Source organism: Anolis sagrei, chromosome 5 (assembly GCF_037176765.1).
Source record: "Anolis sagrei isolate rAnoSag1 chromosome 5, rAnoSag1.mat, whole genome shotgun sequence".
In the NCBI taxonomy this organism is placed as follows: domain Eukaryota; kingdom Metazoa; phylum Chordata; class Lepidosauria; order Squamata; family Dactyloidae; genus Anolis; species Anolis sagrei.
In genome coordinates, this window is record NC_090025.1 from 177,984,625 (window position 1) to 178,003,451 (window position 18,827).

Sequence of the window (18,827 nt, forward strand, 5' to 3'; positions counted from 1 at the left end):
AATACCTTTTCCCATTCCTACCTGTAAAGCAGTGCAATCATAGCCATAAGCATACATACATACATATCGACCTCACTGGGTCGAATGATGGGGTTGGCCTTGCGCAATGGCCAAGTCATAACATTATTCAGCTTTCCCTCTCCTATTTTTTTTTATTATGTCAGAAGCGACTTGAGAAACTGCAAGTCACTTCTGGTATGAGGGAATTAGCCAGCTGCAGAGACATTACCCAAGGGATGCCCAGATGTGTTACCATCCTGTGAGAGGCTACTCTCATGTTCCCACATGAGAAGCTGGAGTTGACAGATGGGAGCTCACCCCGTCTTACAGATTTGAACTGCTGGCACAAGGAATTAACCCATTGCACCACCGTGGCTCCTTCCCTACTGATTTTCCTAGATGCTAAAAGGATCCAGAAAAAAATGGAGAAATACAGAAGAGAGCTAAAAAATGAAGATACTGCTACAGTTTGCTTAACATCTGAAAACCACATTTCCTTTATGAATCAATTGTTGCCAACTGCATCTCTGATCTTGAACGAAAGCACTGTGTGCCAAAAAACTTTCTTTCTTCCTCTTTTCTGACATGACTCATCTAACAGATAGATTCTGCTTTATTTTGGGACCCATAAAGGTCAGAAATTCCTGGAAGGGATTTGTACTGTGCTGAAAAAGTGGTGGAAGTATCATGTGAAAGACGTTTAAAAAACAGAGAGGAATGTGCATATTGTGCATTTAAAAGCATTCCAAGATTTTTCATATTTCATTTTGGGACTGCACATTATATATTAACCATTCACTTATTTAGCATGCTGCTATGCTTAGCTAACCTTGCCCTCAGACCTGCCTCATTCTGAATGAAATAGATGTTGGCACGTGTTTGCAAAGGCATATATGGACCTGAAGGCTAATGTTGTTTGCCAATCCCAATTATAATAAACCAACTGAATCAATGGAATCTAAAATGCAAATGTGTGCTTTTCACCTTAAGAACAGACAAGCATCTCGAGCACTGAGGATTACCTGGAAAGGAATCCCACTGGCGCATTGCAGCACACCCAGATACCTGGGAGTTACCCTGGACCGTGCTCTGACTTACAAGAAGCACTGCTTGACTATCAAGCAAAAAGTGGGTGCGAGAAATAATATCATACTGGTAAAACTTGAGGATCATAACCAGACACAGTGAAGGCATCTGTCCTTGCACTTTGCCACTCTGCTACTGAATACGCATGTCCAGTGTGGAATACATCTCACAAGTGTGGAACAGTGAGTGTGGTTCTTAATGGGACATGGCACATTATCACAAGATGTCTACAAGAGAAATTATACTGTTTAGCTGGTATTGCACCACTTGACATCCACTGTGAAGTAGCAACCAGAAATGAAAGGACCAAGGCAGTGACATCTCCAGCCCATCTTCTGTTCGGATATCAGCCAGCATGCCAATGCCTTAAATCAAGAAATAGCTTTCTAAGATCTGCAGAGATACTCACAGGAACTCCTTGGCAAGTAAATGTTATATCCCAGAGCAGGAATGCCTCTGTCCTTAAACACCACACCAGTACAGCAAAATCAGCAAGCAGTTTATTGAAGGATATATGTAAGCCAAGCAATAAAAATGATACCATTATTCCGAAACAGTGTTTTCCAAAGGTAACAAATAGTCCATGAACTTTAAGATACAAAGGTAAATATGCAAGATCCAAGGATGCAAAATCAAAAAGAATTTGATAGCATGGAAATCCAATACCCAGAACAGTAACCTGGCAAAAACTTGAAACATGAAACTAGAAATCTACTTAGAAACAAAGACTATCATGAAAATTCAACGTTGACGAGTCTGAACTAAAATCCTTTCCCTGCCTCATATAAAGCTTTTCCTGTTCTATGAAATGAAAGGAAAGCATTCCATTTGCCTTTATATCCACATGCATAATGGAGGATCTTCTTACAGCAACACCACAGGCACTCCAAGTGGCCAACTTCAGGTCAAAGGACATTTAGTATAATAACAAGTTTTTAAACTTTGTGTTCAACATGATAACAGTACTTTCAATTCGCTTCTGACACAATATATATATATATATATATATATATATATATATATATATATATCATGGAATTTACACAAGGGTTGAGCTACTATTAGTACTGGGTTGAGTGGATGTACTACTCTAATTGGAATGACCAGTTGGGTTCAGACCACAGCACTCTGAAAGTTTACAAATGGGAGGTTTGTGTATGTGTGTCAGGAGCGACTTGAGAAATTGCAACTCACTTCTGGCTTGAGAGAACTGCCGTCTGCAAGGGCGTTGCCCAGGGGACACCTGGATGTTTGATGTTTTACCATCCTTGTGGAAGTCTTCTCTCATGTCCCTGAATGGGGAGCTGGAGCTGACAGAGGGAGCTCAACCTGCTCTCCCAAAAGGTCAAACTGCTGACCTTTTGGTCATCGGTCCTGCCTGCACAAGGGTTTAACCCACAGCGCCACCGGGGGCTCCAAAGAATGGGTTGAAAATTGATGACAACACAAGGCCACACATACCTTCTAACCTATTTTTTGTATGGATAAAAGGTTATTTCTTGCACACAGTGACATCATATAACATAACATAACAACAACAACAGCAGCAGCAATGAGTTTTGAGCACTCTTCCCAAAGGAGTTTGAATTATTCATTCTTGCTGGCAAAAGGGAATAGTTACAAAGATTTACATCATTGCTAACCACTCCTTTGCTGGCATGAATCACAAAAGAGCTTTTCCAGAGCATCGCCTTTATTATGCACCTAGGCCACTCACTTCAAGAATGACAAGTTTACACACGCAGCAGAAATTAGGTGATAATGAAATGGAAGAATCCTCAAAGGCTATAATATAGTGTTATTCCATATTGCATATGGGGGAATCATAAGTTTGAATATTCAAATACACAAAAAAACACTGCTGTAAAGAAACAAATGGAGGTAATAAATAAATTGTGATAGAACATTCGTCCTTTATAGTTTGTATTGGTTTATTAAAGCAATACAAAATAATCTCTTTCTGTGCATATATGTGTGAATTGATTCAACCAGAGGTATGCATTTTTATTGTTATTTGCTATCAACATGGCTTCATTCTAGTTATCAGTATTTACAACTCCCCCCCCCTTTTTTTAAAAAAAGTCTTTAATTCTTCTCCAGCATGTTAATTTGTTCCAAAAAGGTCCTACTCAAATACACCCAAACCCGTAAAAGACATTAGGGATTTCCAGAAATATACAGTAATTTCTGCAGTTATGTGCCAGCAGCTAGCTTCAAATCTTCCTCTAAAATTATGTGCTTTTAAGCACCCAAGAAGCACAACATTAGGAATTGGTGGGGATATGATTTCCAGTAAATATTCTAATTGCTTCCCATCTTGCTTGCCAAAATGGTTATATATTAGGGCAAGCTAAAAATTCCTTAATGCTTCCCCTGAGTATTGAACCAGGGGTGAACTATTTCCAAGGACCAAGGGATAATGCTATGCCCCTAAACACTGGACATGATCACCATTTTATGAACCAGTCAACTGTGTGTTCAACGATTTTCAATGGTTTCTGGTGGTACAAGGCCATGGAGATTAATTTCTTAGTCTATTTGGCATGTTTTGGGCCCACAGACCTTTTAAAAATCCAGTTTCTCCTCCAATAGGACCAAAGAGACAAAAATTATCCTGAAATTCCCAGTCTTAGAGGCTTCTGGGACTGTAAAGGTAAAGATTTTTCTTGGCATTAAGTCTAGTTGTGTCTGACTCTGGGGGGTGGTGCTCATCTCCATTTCAAAGCCAAAGAGCTGGCGTTGTCCATAGACATCTCCAAGGTCATGTGGCCAGCCATTATTTTTTTTTGTCGTGTCAGGAGTGACTTGAGAAACTGCAAGTCGCTTCTGTTGTGAGAGAATTGGCTGTCTGCAAGGACGTTGCCCAGGGAATGCCCGGATGATTTTGATGTTTTTATTATCCTTGCGGGAGGCTTCTCTCATGTCCCCGCATGAGGAGCTGGAGCTGATAGAGGGAGCTCATCCGCCTCTCCCCGGATTCGAACCTGCGACCTTCAGTCCTGGTGGCACAGGGGTTTAACCCACTGCGCCACTGGGGGCTCCTATGGCACGCCATGACTTTCCCACAAAAGCGGTATCTATTGATCTACTCCCATTTGCATGTTTTTGAACTACTAGGTTGGCGGAAGCTGAGGATAACAGTGGAAGATCACTCCACTCCCCAGATTCAAACCACCAATCTTTCAGTCAGCAAGTTCAGTAGCTCAGTGGTTTAACCTGCTGGAACTGTAGCTAGCTAATTTTCAGCCAAAAGCTAAAAAGATGGAGGCATGTAAAAACACTCCCAAGGTAACCCTAAAGTTTGGAAAAGTAACTTTTTAATGTTAAGACATCCAGAATCACCTGGCCAGCTTGACAACCAGGAAGGGTGTGCTTCTCTGACTTTGGTTCCATCTTTTGGCTTGTCACTTTTGGGAAGACTTGTACTTTAGACTCAAAACTGTATTTTTGGAACAGGTACATTTCTGGCAGGTAGCTCAGAGCCATGCCCTGTAGTGGAAGTGCTCAGAGGGAATCCTATCAGAGAGTTCATCTAGTGCTTGATGGGAAATTGCCAGAAGTGTTCTAGGCACTACCAACCTACCTTCAAAGATAGGACAGATCTTTCTCCAGGCGGTGATCCCACCCTGACTTGTGTATTGCCCAAGGGCTGTCTCTAAGAGGAAGACGGGAATCCCACAGGCGAAGAGGAAGATGAGGTAAGGGATGAAAAAAGCACCTGTAAAAAAGAGAAAGAGAGGAGTGAGTGCAGAGCTACTAAAATGTCATGTTATTAAAATCTTCCATTTAAAAAGCAGGGGAAAAATAACCATGTTGGATTAGATCAGGCATGGGCAAACTTTAGCCATCCAGGTGTTTTGGATTTCAACTCCCTCAATTCCTAACAGCAGGTAGGCTGTTAGGAATTGAGGGAGTTGAAGTCCAAAACACCTGGAGGACCAAAATTTGCCCATACCTGGGCTAGATTAATAATCATGCTTAATCTTAACTGGACATCTCATACAAATGCATATCAATGGTAAAACTGGCTCATTTGCAACTTTGCTCCTCAGGCAGCAAATGCTGAGAAGCAGCAACTAAGTGTTAGAAGAGAGATCTGTGTGTCGCATAGCCTTCTTGGGCACTCTAAACTAATGTTTCTATGCCAGTGGGGCCGTGAAGACTTCCTGACTTCTATACTAAAACTGAAAGGCACTATTCAAATATGTGAACCTATTTTTAGATGCCTGTATAACTTCTTTAAAGTTCAGACTAACATCCAGAGCGGATTCACCATACTCATTCCCCAAGACACAAAAGTCACCACTGTTCTTAGGCTGGCCAGCTGCAAAGCAAGACTGTTATGAATAACTTTTCCATAAGTTTAAAGTATAGGTTCAAACAGACATACAGATTCTATATAGAATCATAGAATCATAGAATCAAAGAGTTGGAAGAGACCTCATGGGCCATCCGGTCCAACCCCCTGCCAAGAAGCAGGAATATTGCATTCAAAGCACCCCCGACAGATGGCCATCCAGCCTCTGTTTAAAAGCTTTTAAAGAAGGAGCCTCCACCACACTCCGGGGCAGTGAGTTCCACTGCTGAATGGCTCTTACAGTCAGGAAGTTCTTCCTCGTGTTCAGATGGAATCTCCTCTCTTGTAGTTTGAAGCCATTGTTCCGCGTCCTAGTCTCCAAGGAAGGAGAAAACAAGCTTGCTCCCTCCTCCCTGTGGCTTCCTCTCACATATTTATACATGGCTATCATATCTCCTCTCAGCCTTCTCTTCTTCAGGCTAAACATGCCCAACTCCTTAAGCCACTCCTCATAGGGCTTGTTCTCCAGACCCTTGATCATTTTAATCGCCCTCCTCTGGACACATTCCAGCTTGTCAATATCTCTCTTCAGTTGTGGTGCCCTGAATTGGACACAATATTCCAGTGGTCTAACCAAAGCGGAATAGAGGGGTAGCATTACTTCCCTAGATCTAGGGGGGAGTATTACAGTTATATTGGCTAACAAACAAACAAAGGCGGGTTACATTTGCACTCAGCATTCACATTACCCATACACATTAATTCATCTTCATGCATACATCATCATTTCTCCCCCTGTCTTTTGGAGAAGAACATATCTTAGGCCAGACTGCATCCTTGCAAACCTACTACTTTTCCAATACTTCCAAAACTTCTAAAACTTCCAAAATGCATCCTCTTTCCCTAAGAACAATGCCAAGGATTAGAAACTGACTCCCTGCAACGTATCATGACAATACTTCCAAAATCGCACTCCTTTCTCTTCCCTTCAGAAAAGGAGCAAATGACCAGACTGTGTTTCATTGCAGATCTGCCACTCTCAAAGTATATAGTATCTCTGCCCTTCCCAAGGAGCAGCGCATGGCAGGTGAACAGCACAGCTGTCTGTCGTACTTTTTGGATGGTAATAAGGTCTCTTATATAGCAATTTCTTGTTGATGGTGTTCCAAAGTTGAAAAGTTGTAGATTTTTTTTATCCTTAAACGTCCTAGCTTCATCTCTTCCTCAACAGAAGTTGACTTTACATAATTGGTGTTGGTAAACATAAACCTTGTGTTGAGTTCCTTCTAAACACAAAAAAAACCTTGTAAACATTTCCTTAACTTAGAGCCGTTGTCTCTGATTAATGTAAACAAATTGTTTTTCCACAAAAGTTCAACAGTTAATCATTGTCACAATTTTTATCAATGTCAGCAGTTCAGCAACTTTGAATTACAGTTCCTGTGTGTAGTTGTTTTCCAGGCCTCAATATTTTAGAATGGCGTCTCCAAAATTATTAGCTCTCATTCATTCATTCCTTTCATTCAGTTTATTCACATCCACACATATATTTTTATGCATCACACACGAAGCCCCATCACCATGATGGTGTAGAAAAGATTCAGCTGCCAGTCAAATGAGATATTTTACATGAATAATAGATATTTTGTTATTTATATCTGACTGCCAAATTGAGTTGGTCCTCCTTTTAGACATTTGGGGTGAGAGTAATTGAGAACAGTGAGAAGGCAAACTCCTTGCACTACCTGCTTCTGATCTGACTCAAAGTGCTCCCCACTCCCCTTCTTTCCAGCGGCTAAATAGCTGCTCTTACAGGCATGCATTTAGAAATTCAGGTGCAAAAAACCACAAGAGGGGCAAATCAGAAGCTCTCCCATCCCCAAACCTTCCTTGCTTAGTATTCCATTTGATAAAAAGCAGGATTGGGATTTTAATGCTTACAGTTAAGTGAAGAGTGTAAATATCCTACAGCACACTTGCTAGTTCAAGGCCCTTGTTTCAATCTGGAGAACACCAATGCCATGTATTATTTGTAAGGCTGCCATTGGAGACCACTCAGAAGTTCACATTAATGCAGAATATGGCAATTTAACTTCAAAAATCAATTCGAGGTCTTAACATCAGAGTGGAAATGATGCAGCCCTATGTTGCCAGAGTTCAACTCAAAATCATTTCCAGTCAACACGGCCAATGGTAAGAAATGCTGAGGGTTGCAGACCACAATTATTGTGCTAATACGTATTTTTAACATCATAAACTGCTCAAGACCCTGGAGCAGTATCTATTTTTGTACAAAACACATCATGCATTAAAGCAGGTACGGATAAACCCAGGCCCAGGGGCCAGATGTGGCTCCTTTTCTCCGGCCCACCTCTCTCACACCATCCTATCCTTCCATCTCTCTTTCCTTTCTCCTTCCCTTCCTTATCTCCCTCTTTCTCCCTCCTTCCCCCTTCCCTTCCACCCTTTCACCCTTCCTTCCCTCTTGCCTCCCTCCTTCCCCCTCTCTTTCTCCTTCCTTCCCTCCCTCCCTCCCTTTTGCCTTTCCTTCCTTCTCTCTTTCCTTCCTTCCTCCCCCCTCCCTTTCCTTCCACCCTTCCTTCCATTCTTCTCTTCTTCCCTCTCTCCCTTCCTTCCTTCTCTTTTTCCTTCCTCCTTTCCTCCTGGGAGATGTTTAGCTGGGAGAAGAGACAATAGACAGGGAACATGAGAACCATATTTCAAGATTTGAAAGGATTTTCCCATATGAAGAGGAGGGAGGGGGAAAACTGACTCTGCTGCTCTAGAGACCAGGGCACAAGAGAGCAATGTTTTCAAATGGGAGGGAAAGAGATTCCACTGAAAAGATTAGGAATAACTTCCTGGAGAGTGGCATAGGCTGCCTGGGAGTGTAGCGGAGTCTCCTTCTCTGGAGGCTTTTCCGCAGAGGCTGTCTGTTGGGGGTTCTTTGATTGTGCCTTCTTGCATGGCAGGAGGTTGGACTGGATGGCCCTTGGGGGTCTCTTCCAGTTCTAAGATTCTAGGATTCTAGATCAGGAGTAGGCAATATGGGGTCTAATGGATACACTTTTTCTCTCCCATCCACCATTTCATCCTGACCATGGCGAACCCCTTTTGGGATCCAAATGTTTCCTGTCTTTCCTTCACTTTCTGCCTCCAAAAGAGAAGAGGAATGGGAGGAAAGGTCAGGGAGGGGAATTGGGGAGAACCCCCTCCCTCTTGGTTTGCCCACCCTTCTCCGGCCCAACAAGAGGAGCAAGCTTGTTTTCTGCTTCCCTGGAGACTAGGACGCGGAACAATGGCTTCAAACTACAAGAGAGGAGATTCCATCTGAACATAAGGAAGAAGTTCCTGACTGTGAGAGCCGTTCAGCAGTGGAACTCTCTGCCCCGGAGTGTGGTGGAGGCTCCTTCTTTGGAAGCTTTTAAGCAGAGGCTGGATGGCCATCTGTCAGGGGTGATTTGAATGCAATATTCCTTCTTCTTGGCAGGGGGTTGGACTGGATGGCCCATGAGGTCTCTTCCAACTCTTTGATTCTATGATTCTATGATTCTATGCAGCCCCCAAGGTAGAAAGTTTGCCCATGCCTGCATTAAAGGCTTCTTTAGCGACCTTCTGATGATGTTAATGATGACTCTTACCATCCGAGATTGCTTATGGCAGTACAAAAGAGTAGACTTTTTTTGGTTGCTGTGCCTGTAAACAAGTTCTAAATTACCTTGTTTACATCACCAGGTAAAAGCATTCCAATTTTGCCAGGCATTTACATCTGCATTTGATTTTAATTTCACTTATTAGTCTGCATGTTTAATTGCTCATTATTGCTTTATTCTAAAATAAGTTTTAATGGCAGACTGCTCTGAAACTCAGCCAGGCGGAAGGAGGATATATCAATGATTTAATAAATAAATGTAGAAAACGTGTCTTCTTCTTCCTGCTTATAATTTCCATATTTATTTTGTCTTCCAAATAAAAAAGTATCTTTAAATAGATGACCCATGAAGACAGGGCTAGGAAAGTGTATTAGCATATAAATGTGTCCGTAGCCCAATAAGCCAAGATTGTGTCACTCAATTAAGTAAAATGAGTCATTAGAAATCCAGTAAAATGTAATTTAAAATATCTGAAGACTTTCAGAGGAATTTCTGAAACTTGAAGTGTTTGAGAGCAACAAAAAAATTCCATGGGACGTAGAGCTTGAAAAAGTTTGAATACTGATGTGGTTGGGGGAAGGCTGATTTTGTCATTTGGGAGTTGTAGTTGCTGGGATTTGTAGTTCACCTACAATCAAAGAGCACTCTCCACCAATGATGGAATTGAACAAAATTTGGCACACAGAATTCCCATGAACAACAGAAAATACTGGAAGGATTTGGTGGGCATTGACCTTGAGTTTTGGAGTTGTAATTCACCTACATCCAGAGAGCACTGTAGACTCAAGCAATGATAGATCTGGACCAAACTTGGGATGAATACTCAATATGCCCAAATCAAAGAGCATTCTGAACTCCACCAATGATGGAATTGAACCAAACTTGGCACACAGAACTCCCATGACCAACACAAATATTGGAAGGGTTTGGTGGGCATTGACCTTGAGTTTTGGAGTTGTAGTTCACCTACATCCAGAGAGCATCATGGACTCGAACAATGATGGCTCTGGACCAAACTTGGCATGTATACTTAATATGCCCAAATGTGAACACTGGATGAGTTTGGGGAAAATAGACTTTGACATTTGAGAGTTGTAGTTGAATTCTGAATCCCACCAATGATAGAATTGGGTCAAACTTCCCACACAGAACCCCCAGAAAATGCTGTGTTTTCTAATGGTCTTTGGTGACTCCTCTGACACCTCCTCATGACCCCCCCCCCACCCCAGGAGTCCCGACCCCCAGGTTGAGAAACACTGAGCTAGTCCAAAGACTTATGAAATCCTAAATAAATGTTTTCTCCTTCTCACTCACCCAAGGCTTTCTAGAGATATTTACATCTGTTTTCAACAGTTGCATTCCATTTCCTAGGAGGTCCTACATTTGCCCTCCAGGGCAGCCGCTTCAGCGCCAGCAACAATAATTCTGACTGAAGCTTGCTTCTATGACAGATAATTAAGAATAATGCCCCAAGAAGGAGCCTTTTCCCCCTTGGTGGAGTGCCAGTCATGTTAAAGAAGTAAGAGTCAGATCGCAACTATTTTCTCAGCACAAATTTAATTACAGTTGATGGGAACTTGAAGCCAAAATAATGTATCCTCTCTCATAGCCAACCCAACAATGCGGGTAGCGGAATAATATATTGCCCGCACATAGCAAGCATAATAATTTGTCACTACACGAGCCCTTCCAAAGCATTAGTTTAGATGGGAGTGAGCAACCTCTTCAGGTCTGGTGATTATATTTTCATTGGGAACCAACCAAGGGTTTTCTATAAATGTCAAAATCTTCCAAAGTTCTACTGAACTCATATCATATTTCTTATATTAATCCAAATAACAAACCACATACAACAAACAAAACTTCTCTAAAAGTTTCATAGTGTATACGTTGCTCACCCACAATTTAGACTGTAACAAATGTATAGCTGCGAGTCATTTGGTGACTTGAGAAACTGCCAGTTGTTTCTGGTGTACGAGAATTGGCTGTCTGCAAGGACATTGTCCAGGGGACACCCAGATGTTTTTGATGTTTTACCATCCTTGTGGGAGGCTTCTCTCATGTCCCCACATAGGAAGCTGGAGCTAACAGAGGGAACTCATCCACACTCTCCCCGGTTTCAAACCTCCAACCTGCTGGTCTTCAGTCCTGCTGGCACAAGAGTTTAACCCATTGTGCCACTGAGGGCTCCATTTGTGAATTGCTTAGCTGAAAGAATATCATTTTTTCGCAAACATATACAGGCAGTCCCCAAGTTACAAACAAGATAGGTTCTTTAGGTTTGTTCTTAAGTTGAATCTGTATGTAAGTGAGAACAGGAACATTTTTTAAATGTAACTCCAGCACGCGCACACACACACAGGGTAGCCTAGAGAAGGGTTAACACCCTTGTGTTTTGCTGTAGAAAGTGTTTCACCTCACTTTCTGTTCCTGTGATAATTGAATTTTTTTTAAAAAATGGCTTGCTGTGGAAACAAGGATTGGTGATAAAGTTTGTCTTCCCCAATTACTCTAGTATTTGATAGCTTTAACATACTCATGAATTAAAGTTTTGTCTCTTTTGTAGTAAGTCTATACTTTTGTGTGCATTCCCTTATTTCAATTTGAGTTGAGACACCTTTTCCCTATAATAACTCTTTCAGGAGTGAATTTCCCTTCTGAGGGGTACATTTCTCTCACTTCCTGTTGTCTCACCCCCTTTCTTAACTATAAGTCATTTGTAGGTTGGGTGTTTGTAACTCGGGGACTGCCTAAGTACAGTTACTGTGAAAATACATTTTCCTTTAATCAGCCAGTCAGTGCCTATCTGCTACAGCAGTGGTTCCCAACCTGTGGTTAATGGACCATCAGTGGCCCACAAGAACTAAAATATGGTCCATGGCCTATACTGCTGCAATGAGTATGACTTTCCTCGCAAAATCCTCTTATAGTACTGAAACTTATTAAATATGGTATTCTATGGGTGAGAAGATGGCAACTTCTGGATGGCATATGTTCTGTATCAGAAATTAGAGCTGATGTGGTCTAGCCAATGCAATTTTCTGAATCAGCACCCCCAAATAATCAAATTGAATCTAAAATTGATTCATAACCCTTTTGGTACTAATGTTGGAGAGTGGTCCCTGGTCAAAATAGTCCCTGGTCAAGTGGTCCCCGGTTTAAAAAATGTTGGGAACCACTGTGCTACAGGAATGTGAATGCACAAATGTTGTGATTAGGACTTATTGTGATGTCACCACTGATATTTTCTCCCTTCCTTCTCACAAACAGATACATACACAGAGTGTAGTGATTTTAGTATAGGTATAATATGCTAATTCCCAGATCTTCCCGTGACCAATCTGGCTGCCATGTTTTGAACTAACGAGTTTCCAAACTTGATGCAGAGGTAGCCCAATGTACAGCACATTGCAAAAGTCCTGCCTTGGTTACATAGACAGGTGTCAAGGCATATTTTCCATTTATGCAGTGAATTGAGAATTGGAAGATCTACCAAACATTTTCATTATCTCCTGGATTTTTGAGTATCAGTTTCCCAAATGTGAAGTGCTTGAAGATCACTGCTGGGCTTTTTTTCCCCCAACCATTTGTGGACTGATCCAAACATCTGAAATGTCTGTTATTAATTTATTAATTTTACATAGTACGTGTTGGGTTAAAAGAGTTGCAGAGTCCACAAGTTCAAAACATTGCATTTCTTGGGTCTCCCTGAAACTAATTTTAACAAAACAAAGCAAACGTGCAGCATGCATTTCATAGCTTAAAATTACTAATTATATTTAAAGATACATTAAAATAGATACTTGCAGATCATATCTACACAAATGTTTCAAGAACCTCCGTTCACCATCTTGAGGGAAGAAGGAGAAAGGAAGAGGGGAAAGAGTGATGTGCTTGAAAACATCTCTGAAAGGTCATCAGGTCATATGATGCGGTTCTTTAAATGCATTCCCACGGTAGGGAACGGAGAACATTGAGAAAATTCTAGATAGCATGTATAGACCATAAGCATGCAGAAAACCCTTAGGAAATGGGTGAAGAGGTTAAAGAGAAAGGTTGGTTGGGAAGCATTTTCTGACAGTTTGTATTATAATCAGTTTTATGTTTTAATGAGAATATTGCAGGATTCAGCATACTGCCATCATTCATGCAATTGAATTAAGACCAATGGCTACAAGGAAGTAAATGCCATGGAAAAATATTAAAAGAGCTTACTTACCACCACCATTCTTGTAGCAAAGATAAGGGAACCTCCAAACATTTCCCAGACCAATGATCTCCCCAGCAACAGACAATACAAACTCTACTTTATTGGCCCATTGGCCCCTGTCCTGTAGCTCTTCTCCTTCTTCTCTTTCTTCTTCTTCTTCTTCAATTTCTTCTTTTACTGCCTCTGGTACAATCATGATCCCATTGGGTTCTGCACCCCACGTTTCTGTGCTTTCCATGGTTCTATGAGTTTCAGTAAAACACAGTTTAAGAATTTACATAAATCTTAAATTTTACCCTGCATTAAAAAAACTCAAATTATTTCCATCCTAAATATGAAAAAGTGGTGATACAGTGTTCCCTCGCTACTTCGTGGTTCACTTTTCACAGACTCGCTGTTTTGCGGTTTTCCGGGACCTGGCCCAGTAAGTGAGCAAGCGAGGTAGGGCAGGTGAGTGAGCGAGAGAGCATGGCAAGGGCAGCAACAATGGCAGAAGCAGGAGTCTGGCCACCTCTTCCAGGCTGCTGCTTCTGCCACTGCTTCCACCTTTGTGGCCCTCCCTCCATCACTCACTCACCCACCTGTCCTCCCTCACTCGCTCACTATTCACTAGGCCAGGTCCCGGTGGCAGAACCAGGACTCAGCCCAGTGAGTTGTGAGAGAGTGATGGAGGACAGGTGGGTGAGCGAGGGCTGCAAAGGCGGAAGCAGCTCTACTGTATATAGTGTCCCTACTTCATGGATTTTCACTTATGGTGGGTTGTCCTGGAACATAACACCCGCGATAAGTGAGAGAACACTGTATTGGTATATTCTTGAAAAAAATCAAATTAAATTAACCAATATGCACACTTGACAGATTCAATGGGTACACCTGATCCCAGCATAATATGGTCATTTTGTACTTGACTGGTATCCTACTATTAAAATTGATGGACTTCTTACAAAGAACAGGCAGGGATCTTAAGGTAGCAATTCAGGAATTCAAACAGAAGCATCTAACTCTTGTGGAGCAAGTTTGTTTTCTGCTGCCCTGAAGACTAAGAACCTTGTCACATTTATGACACTCTCCTGATCGATTCATTAGCCTCTGTGGTGAATCGAGGGGCAGTGGGGTAATCCCAGAGCCCCACATCCTGCCCTGTCCTGCTTCCCCATCACACATGGGGAGTTTAAGAGTTCACATAAATCTTAAACTTTATTCTGTATTTATTGCATCACATGTGGAGATGCTTCACCACACACCTTTCCCCACCACAATAGCCCCACTGTTTCTAATGAAACACAGGGAGGCTCCCATGTTGACGGCACAGCATCATAGGGCACTGCTGCCCCAATTGAGCCACGGAGCCCCACTGGAAGTAAGGCTACATCATTTGAAGGCCAGCGTGGGGCTCTGTGGCTCAACTGGGGCAGAAGTGCACTAGGATGCTGAAATTTACTTGTGTGATGATGGATTCAAATTACAGGAAAGGATATCCCAACTGAACATTAGGAAGAACTTCCTGGCTGTAAGAGCTGTTCAACAGTGGAACTCTCTGCCTCAGAGTGTGGTGGAACCTCCTTCCTTGGAAGCTTTTGTTTATTTATGTCATTTTTACCCTGCCTTTCTCTAGCCCAGAGGTGACTCAAGGTGGCACTGAGGCTGGCACTTCTAAACTGAGGCTGGATGGTCATCTGTCAGGGGTGCTTTGATTCTGCTTTTTCTGCATGGCAGGGGGTTAGATTAGATGGTCTATGCAGTCTCTCCCTACTCTATGATTCAATTATTCTAAATCCTAGGCCAGGATGGACAAATTGTTCCATTTTGCTTCTGCCCATAATCACTTTTTTAAATTTTAAATTATTTCCATCCTCAGTATGAAAATAAAATTATACACATTTTTTGTAATTTCATGCCAAATCTTAACTGATATGAACTTCTCACCCTTTCCTAATTCATATTCAACTACTCAATCCAATCATTTGAATTATGTATGTCAAAGTACCAGAGATATCAGAGTAATCCTCAAACATAAAATTGAGTGCAGTTAGACAAATTTTAAAGTCTTTAAAGAAGTATTTTCCCCTCCTCAAATCACACATGACTGATCCAAAACACACTGCGGTGACACCTTCAACTTGGCAGGTATCCTAAGAGAATGTACTTTTATTTTATTTATTCTTTAAAATGGATTAATGAATTTTAATTTTTTGAAAGCTAGTGGTAGTCCACAGAAGCATCTTCACTCACTAGATGGCAGACATTTCTAACCATCGAAGAAAAGGCTGCAGTTTGTCCTGACATATTTATTTCTTCATCACACTAGAGTTGCGTTTCTTCAACCTGGGGGAGTCACAAAGGGATGTCAGAGGGGTCACCAAAGACCATCAGAAAACACAGTATTTTCTGTTGGTCATGGGGGTTCTGTGTGGGAAGTTTAGCCCAATTCTATCATTTGTGGGGTTCAGAATGCTCTTTGAGTGTAAGTTAACTAAAAATCCCAGCAACAACAACTCCCAAATGTCAAGGTCTATTTTCCTCAAATGACACCAGTGTTCACATTTTGGCATTTTTAGTATTTGTGCCAAGTGTGGTTCAGATTCATCATTGTTTGAGTCCATGGTGCTCTCTGGATGTAGATGAACTACAGCTCCAAAACCCAAGGTCAATATCCACCAAACCCTTCCAGTATTTTCTGTTGGTTATGGGAGTTCTATGTGCCAAGATTAGTTCAATTCCATCCTTGGTGGAATTCAGAATGCTTGTTAGTGGTAGGTGAACTATAAATCCCAGCAACTACAACTCCCAAATGCTAAAACCTGGCTTATACTTGAGTATATACAGTACTTTCATTCATAGTTTTCCACCTGCTATTTAGTGTCAATTCTAGCCCCTGCCCCACCCTTTCCACTACTCTGAGACAGATCTGATAATGGGAGAAGATTCTCTTTGCTATCTGAAAGAGAGCCTTCTTCTGTTATGAGATCTGTTGTAAATATACCATATGGCTAATCTGCTGAGCAAAGAACTTGCTCAGCACAGATGCTCAGCCCAGATTCCTTGTCCATGGTATCAGCATCTATGTTCCATGGGTTGTCAAGTGAATTGAAAGCCAGTGTGTTGTAATGGGACCTGTCTTAAGCTGTCACAGACTTCACTGCTTACCAATTTGCTCCTGCCAAATGCAAATCATCAAGTATAACAGAGCTTATTAGCAATCTCATTATAGGCCCAGAGCTCAAGATCTAGCTTCAATTTATTTTTGATTAGGGATAACAACAAAGCAAATCTACATAGCCAAGTGTTTTTATTACTGTTTAGTTAACACAATGGTAATGCAGTGCTCCTAGTTACAAGCACCAAAACAGTAATAGGTAATTACAGTGGGTTACGTAGCAGTTTTCTGCTCCCTTACAGTCATCAAGGGCTCGTAATAATGTTCCGAAATGGTCCCAAATTCAACTTTCCTTTCAGCATATTGGCAAGTTGGACAGATGTAAAAAATAAGGTCTAGGGGATATAGATGATGAGGAGGAGGATGTCATGAAGCAGCAAAAAACAGAAATTAGAAGTTGCTAGTTATAAATAACTAATTTATTTTCCTGGTAACTTAAGTTATAACTAAAATTGTAATTTCACAAGGAATGTCTTCGGCCATTTTGCAGTATAAAGAATAGCTTTGTATTTTTGCAGTTTAAGTATTTTTATATTTATGGGAATATGGGTTTACTAAAAGCTGGTGGAGGAAAACCACATATGATGTATTGGTTGGGGTTGTGCATCATAGCCAGAGCTGTCAACCCTGTTATGCGTGTATTTGAAGCCACTAGAAGGTGGATGCAAAAGTGTGTGTTTCATACAACAATCCATAAGTTCATCACATTCAGATACATTTTAAATAAGCCCAAAAGTATTTTAGTTACTTTTCAGAATCTTTGTTACTACTTTATTATGTTGGCAAGTACAGTATGATCCCTGGATCTGCAGAGGATATGCTTCTGGGCTTCACGTGAATAAGTGAGACTACAAATAAAAGCAAACTCTATTGAAAGGAAGGACTTCTCATTAAGAATATAATCCATATTACACACATGCATACACATACATACATATACACGTGCACACATATTGGGGGGCCCAGAAAATGTAATGAGAGGGAATATCTTTTCAGATGTGTATAAATTAAACTGCAGGTATCAATCCCACAAATATAGTATAGTAACTTCTTTGGGGACACTGGTACTAAAAAGCAATTAAATATTTTTAAAATATCTCCCCACAGGAGAAGATTATAACTTGGAGAAATGCCAGTCAGAGTAGACAACATTTTTTTTAATCATGTCAGAAGCAAATTGAAAATACATTGCAAATCACTTCTGGTGTGAGAGAATTGGCCATCTACAGAGATGTTGTCCAGGGGACATCCGGATGTATTAGCATCCTATGAGAGGCTTCTATCATGTCCCCACATGGAAAGCTGGGGCTGACACACAGAAGCTCAGCCAGTCTCGCGGATTCAAACTGCCAACCTTCAGGTCAGCAGTTCAACTGGCACAAGGGTTTAACTCATTCTGCCATGGCATGGTAGACAACTGAAGGCATTTGTATAAAGAATGAATTAACATCTTACAACTTGTAGAAGCTAGGCAATGGAGAAAAGGAATTAAATTGATTTATTTATCAAAATCAGTGCCCCGACAACTGTGGAAATATTAGAAGTATGTTTTTCAGCACTGTAAATAAGGTCAGGATTCTCTCCACAATCTATACGCCAGAGTTATTACACACCAAGAGATGTGTGCCCTCAAGTTTTTTGAGGATCATGGAGACCTCAAGGCGAAAAAATCATGGGGTTTTCTCAACATGATTTTGTCAGGAGGTGCATGCTTTTGCATTCCTCTGAGGTTGAGAGAATGTGACTTTGCCAAGGTCACCCAAAGGATTTCCTTGGCTGAACAGGGATTTGAACCCTGGTCTCCAAAGTCCAATGTTCAAACCACTATATTATGTTGGCTCTCTTTTAAAAAGTATTTCCATTAAACTCTTGCCTTAAACAGCTATCCTTCAATGGTTGGATCTATATGGCTCTGAACATGTATCCACAATCTTATGGACATGACCTCTTTGGAAGGGAGTAGATGACCTCTTTAGGAGGGGGTGGTCCATAGAAATCCACACATTCATGGAGAACTTGGTGCTGGTTAGTCCTTAAGGTTAGTCCTCAAGGTGCAACAAGACTATCTCTTTTTATGGAGTTAAATTGTTTCATAGATTACTTTATTCCAGGCCATTTGTTCATGAGCTCATGTCCTTAGATATATTTGAAAAGCCAATGATTTAAACTAGCTCTTAGAATCATAGAATCATAGAGTTGGAAGAGACCTCATGGGCCATCCAGTCCAACTCTCCTGCCAAGAAACAGGAAAATCACATTCAAAGCACCCCCGACAGATGGCTATCTAGCCTCTGTTTAAAAGCCTCCAAAGAAGGAGCCTCCACCACCTCTCTTATTAAAAGAAAGAGAGAAAGAAAACCAGTTGAAATATCAAGTCTCTAATGCCTTGTTCCATTTGTGTTAAAAGGAAAGGGGAGTCAAGGT

At 41.2% G+C, this 18,827-nt stretch overlaps 1 protein-coding gene across 1 annotated transcript in view; it reads right to left on the reverse strand.

Annotated features, from left to right (window-relative positions):
• LOC132775789 (sodium- and chloride-dependent betaine transporter-like) overlaps positions 1 to 18,827 on the reverse strand; it is a 97,073-nt gene that overhangs the window by 65,181 nt on the left and 13,065 nt on the right. The window contains exons 2-3 of the mRNA XM_060776748.2: positions 13,256 to 13,488; positions 4,670 to 4,804 (exon numbers count right to left, since the gene is read on the reverse strand). Coding sequence (XP_060632731.2) covers positions 4,670 to 4,804; positions 13,256 to 13,484 — 364 coding nt within the window. The 5' untranslated portion in view covers positions 13,485 to 13,488. The remainder of the gene's footprint in view (positions 1 to 4,669; positions 4,805 to 13,255; positions 13,489 to 18,827) is intronic.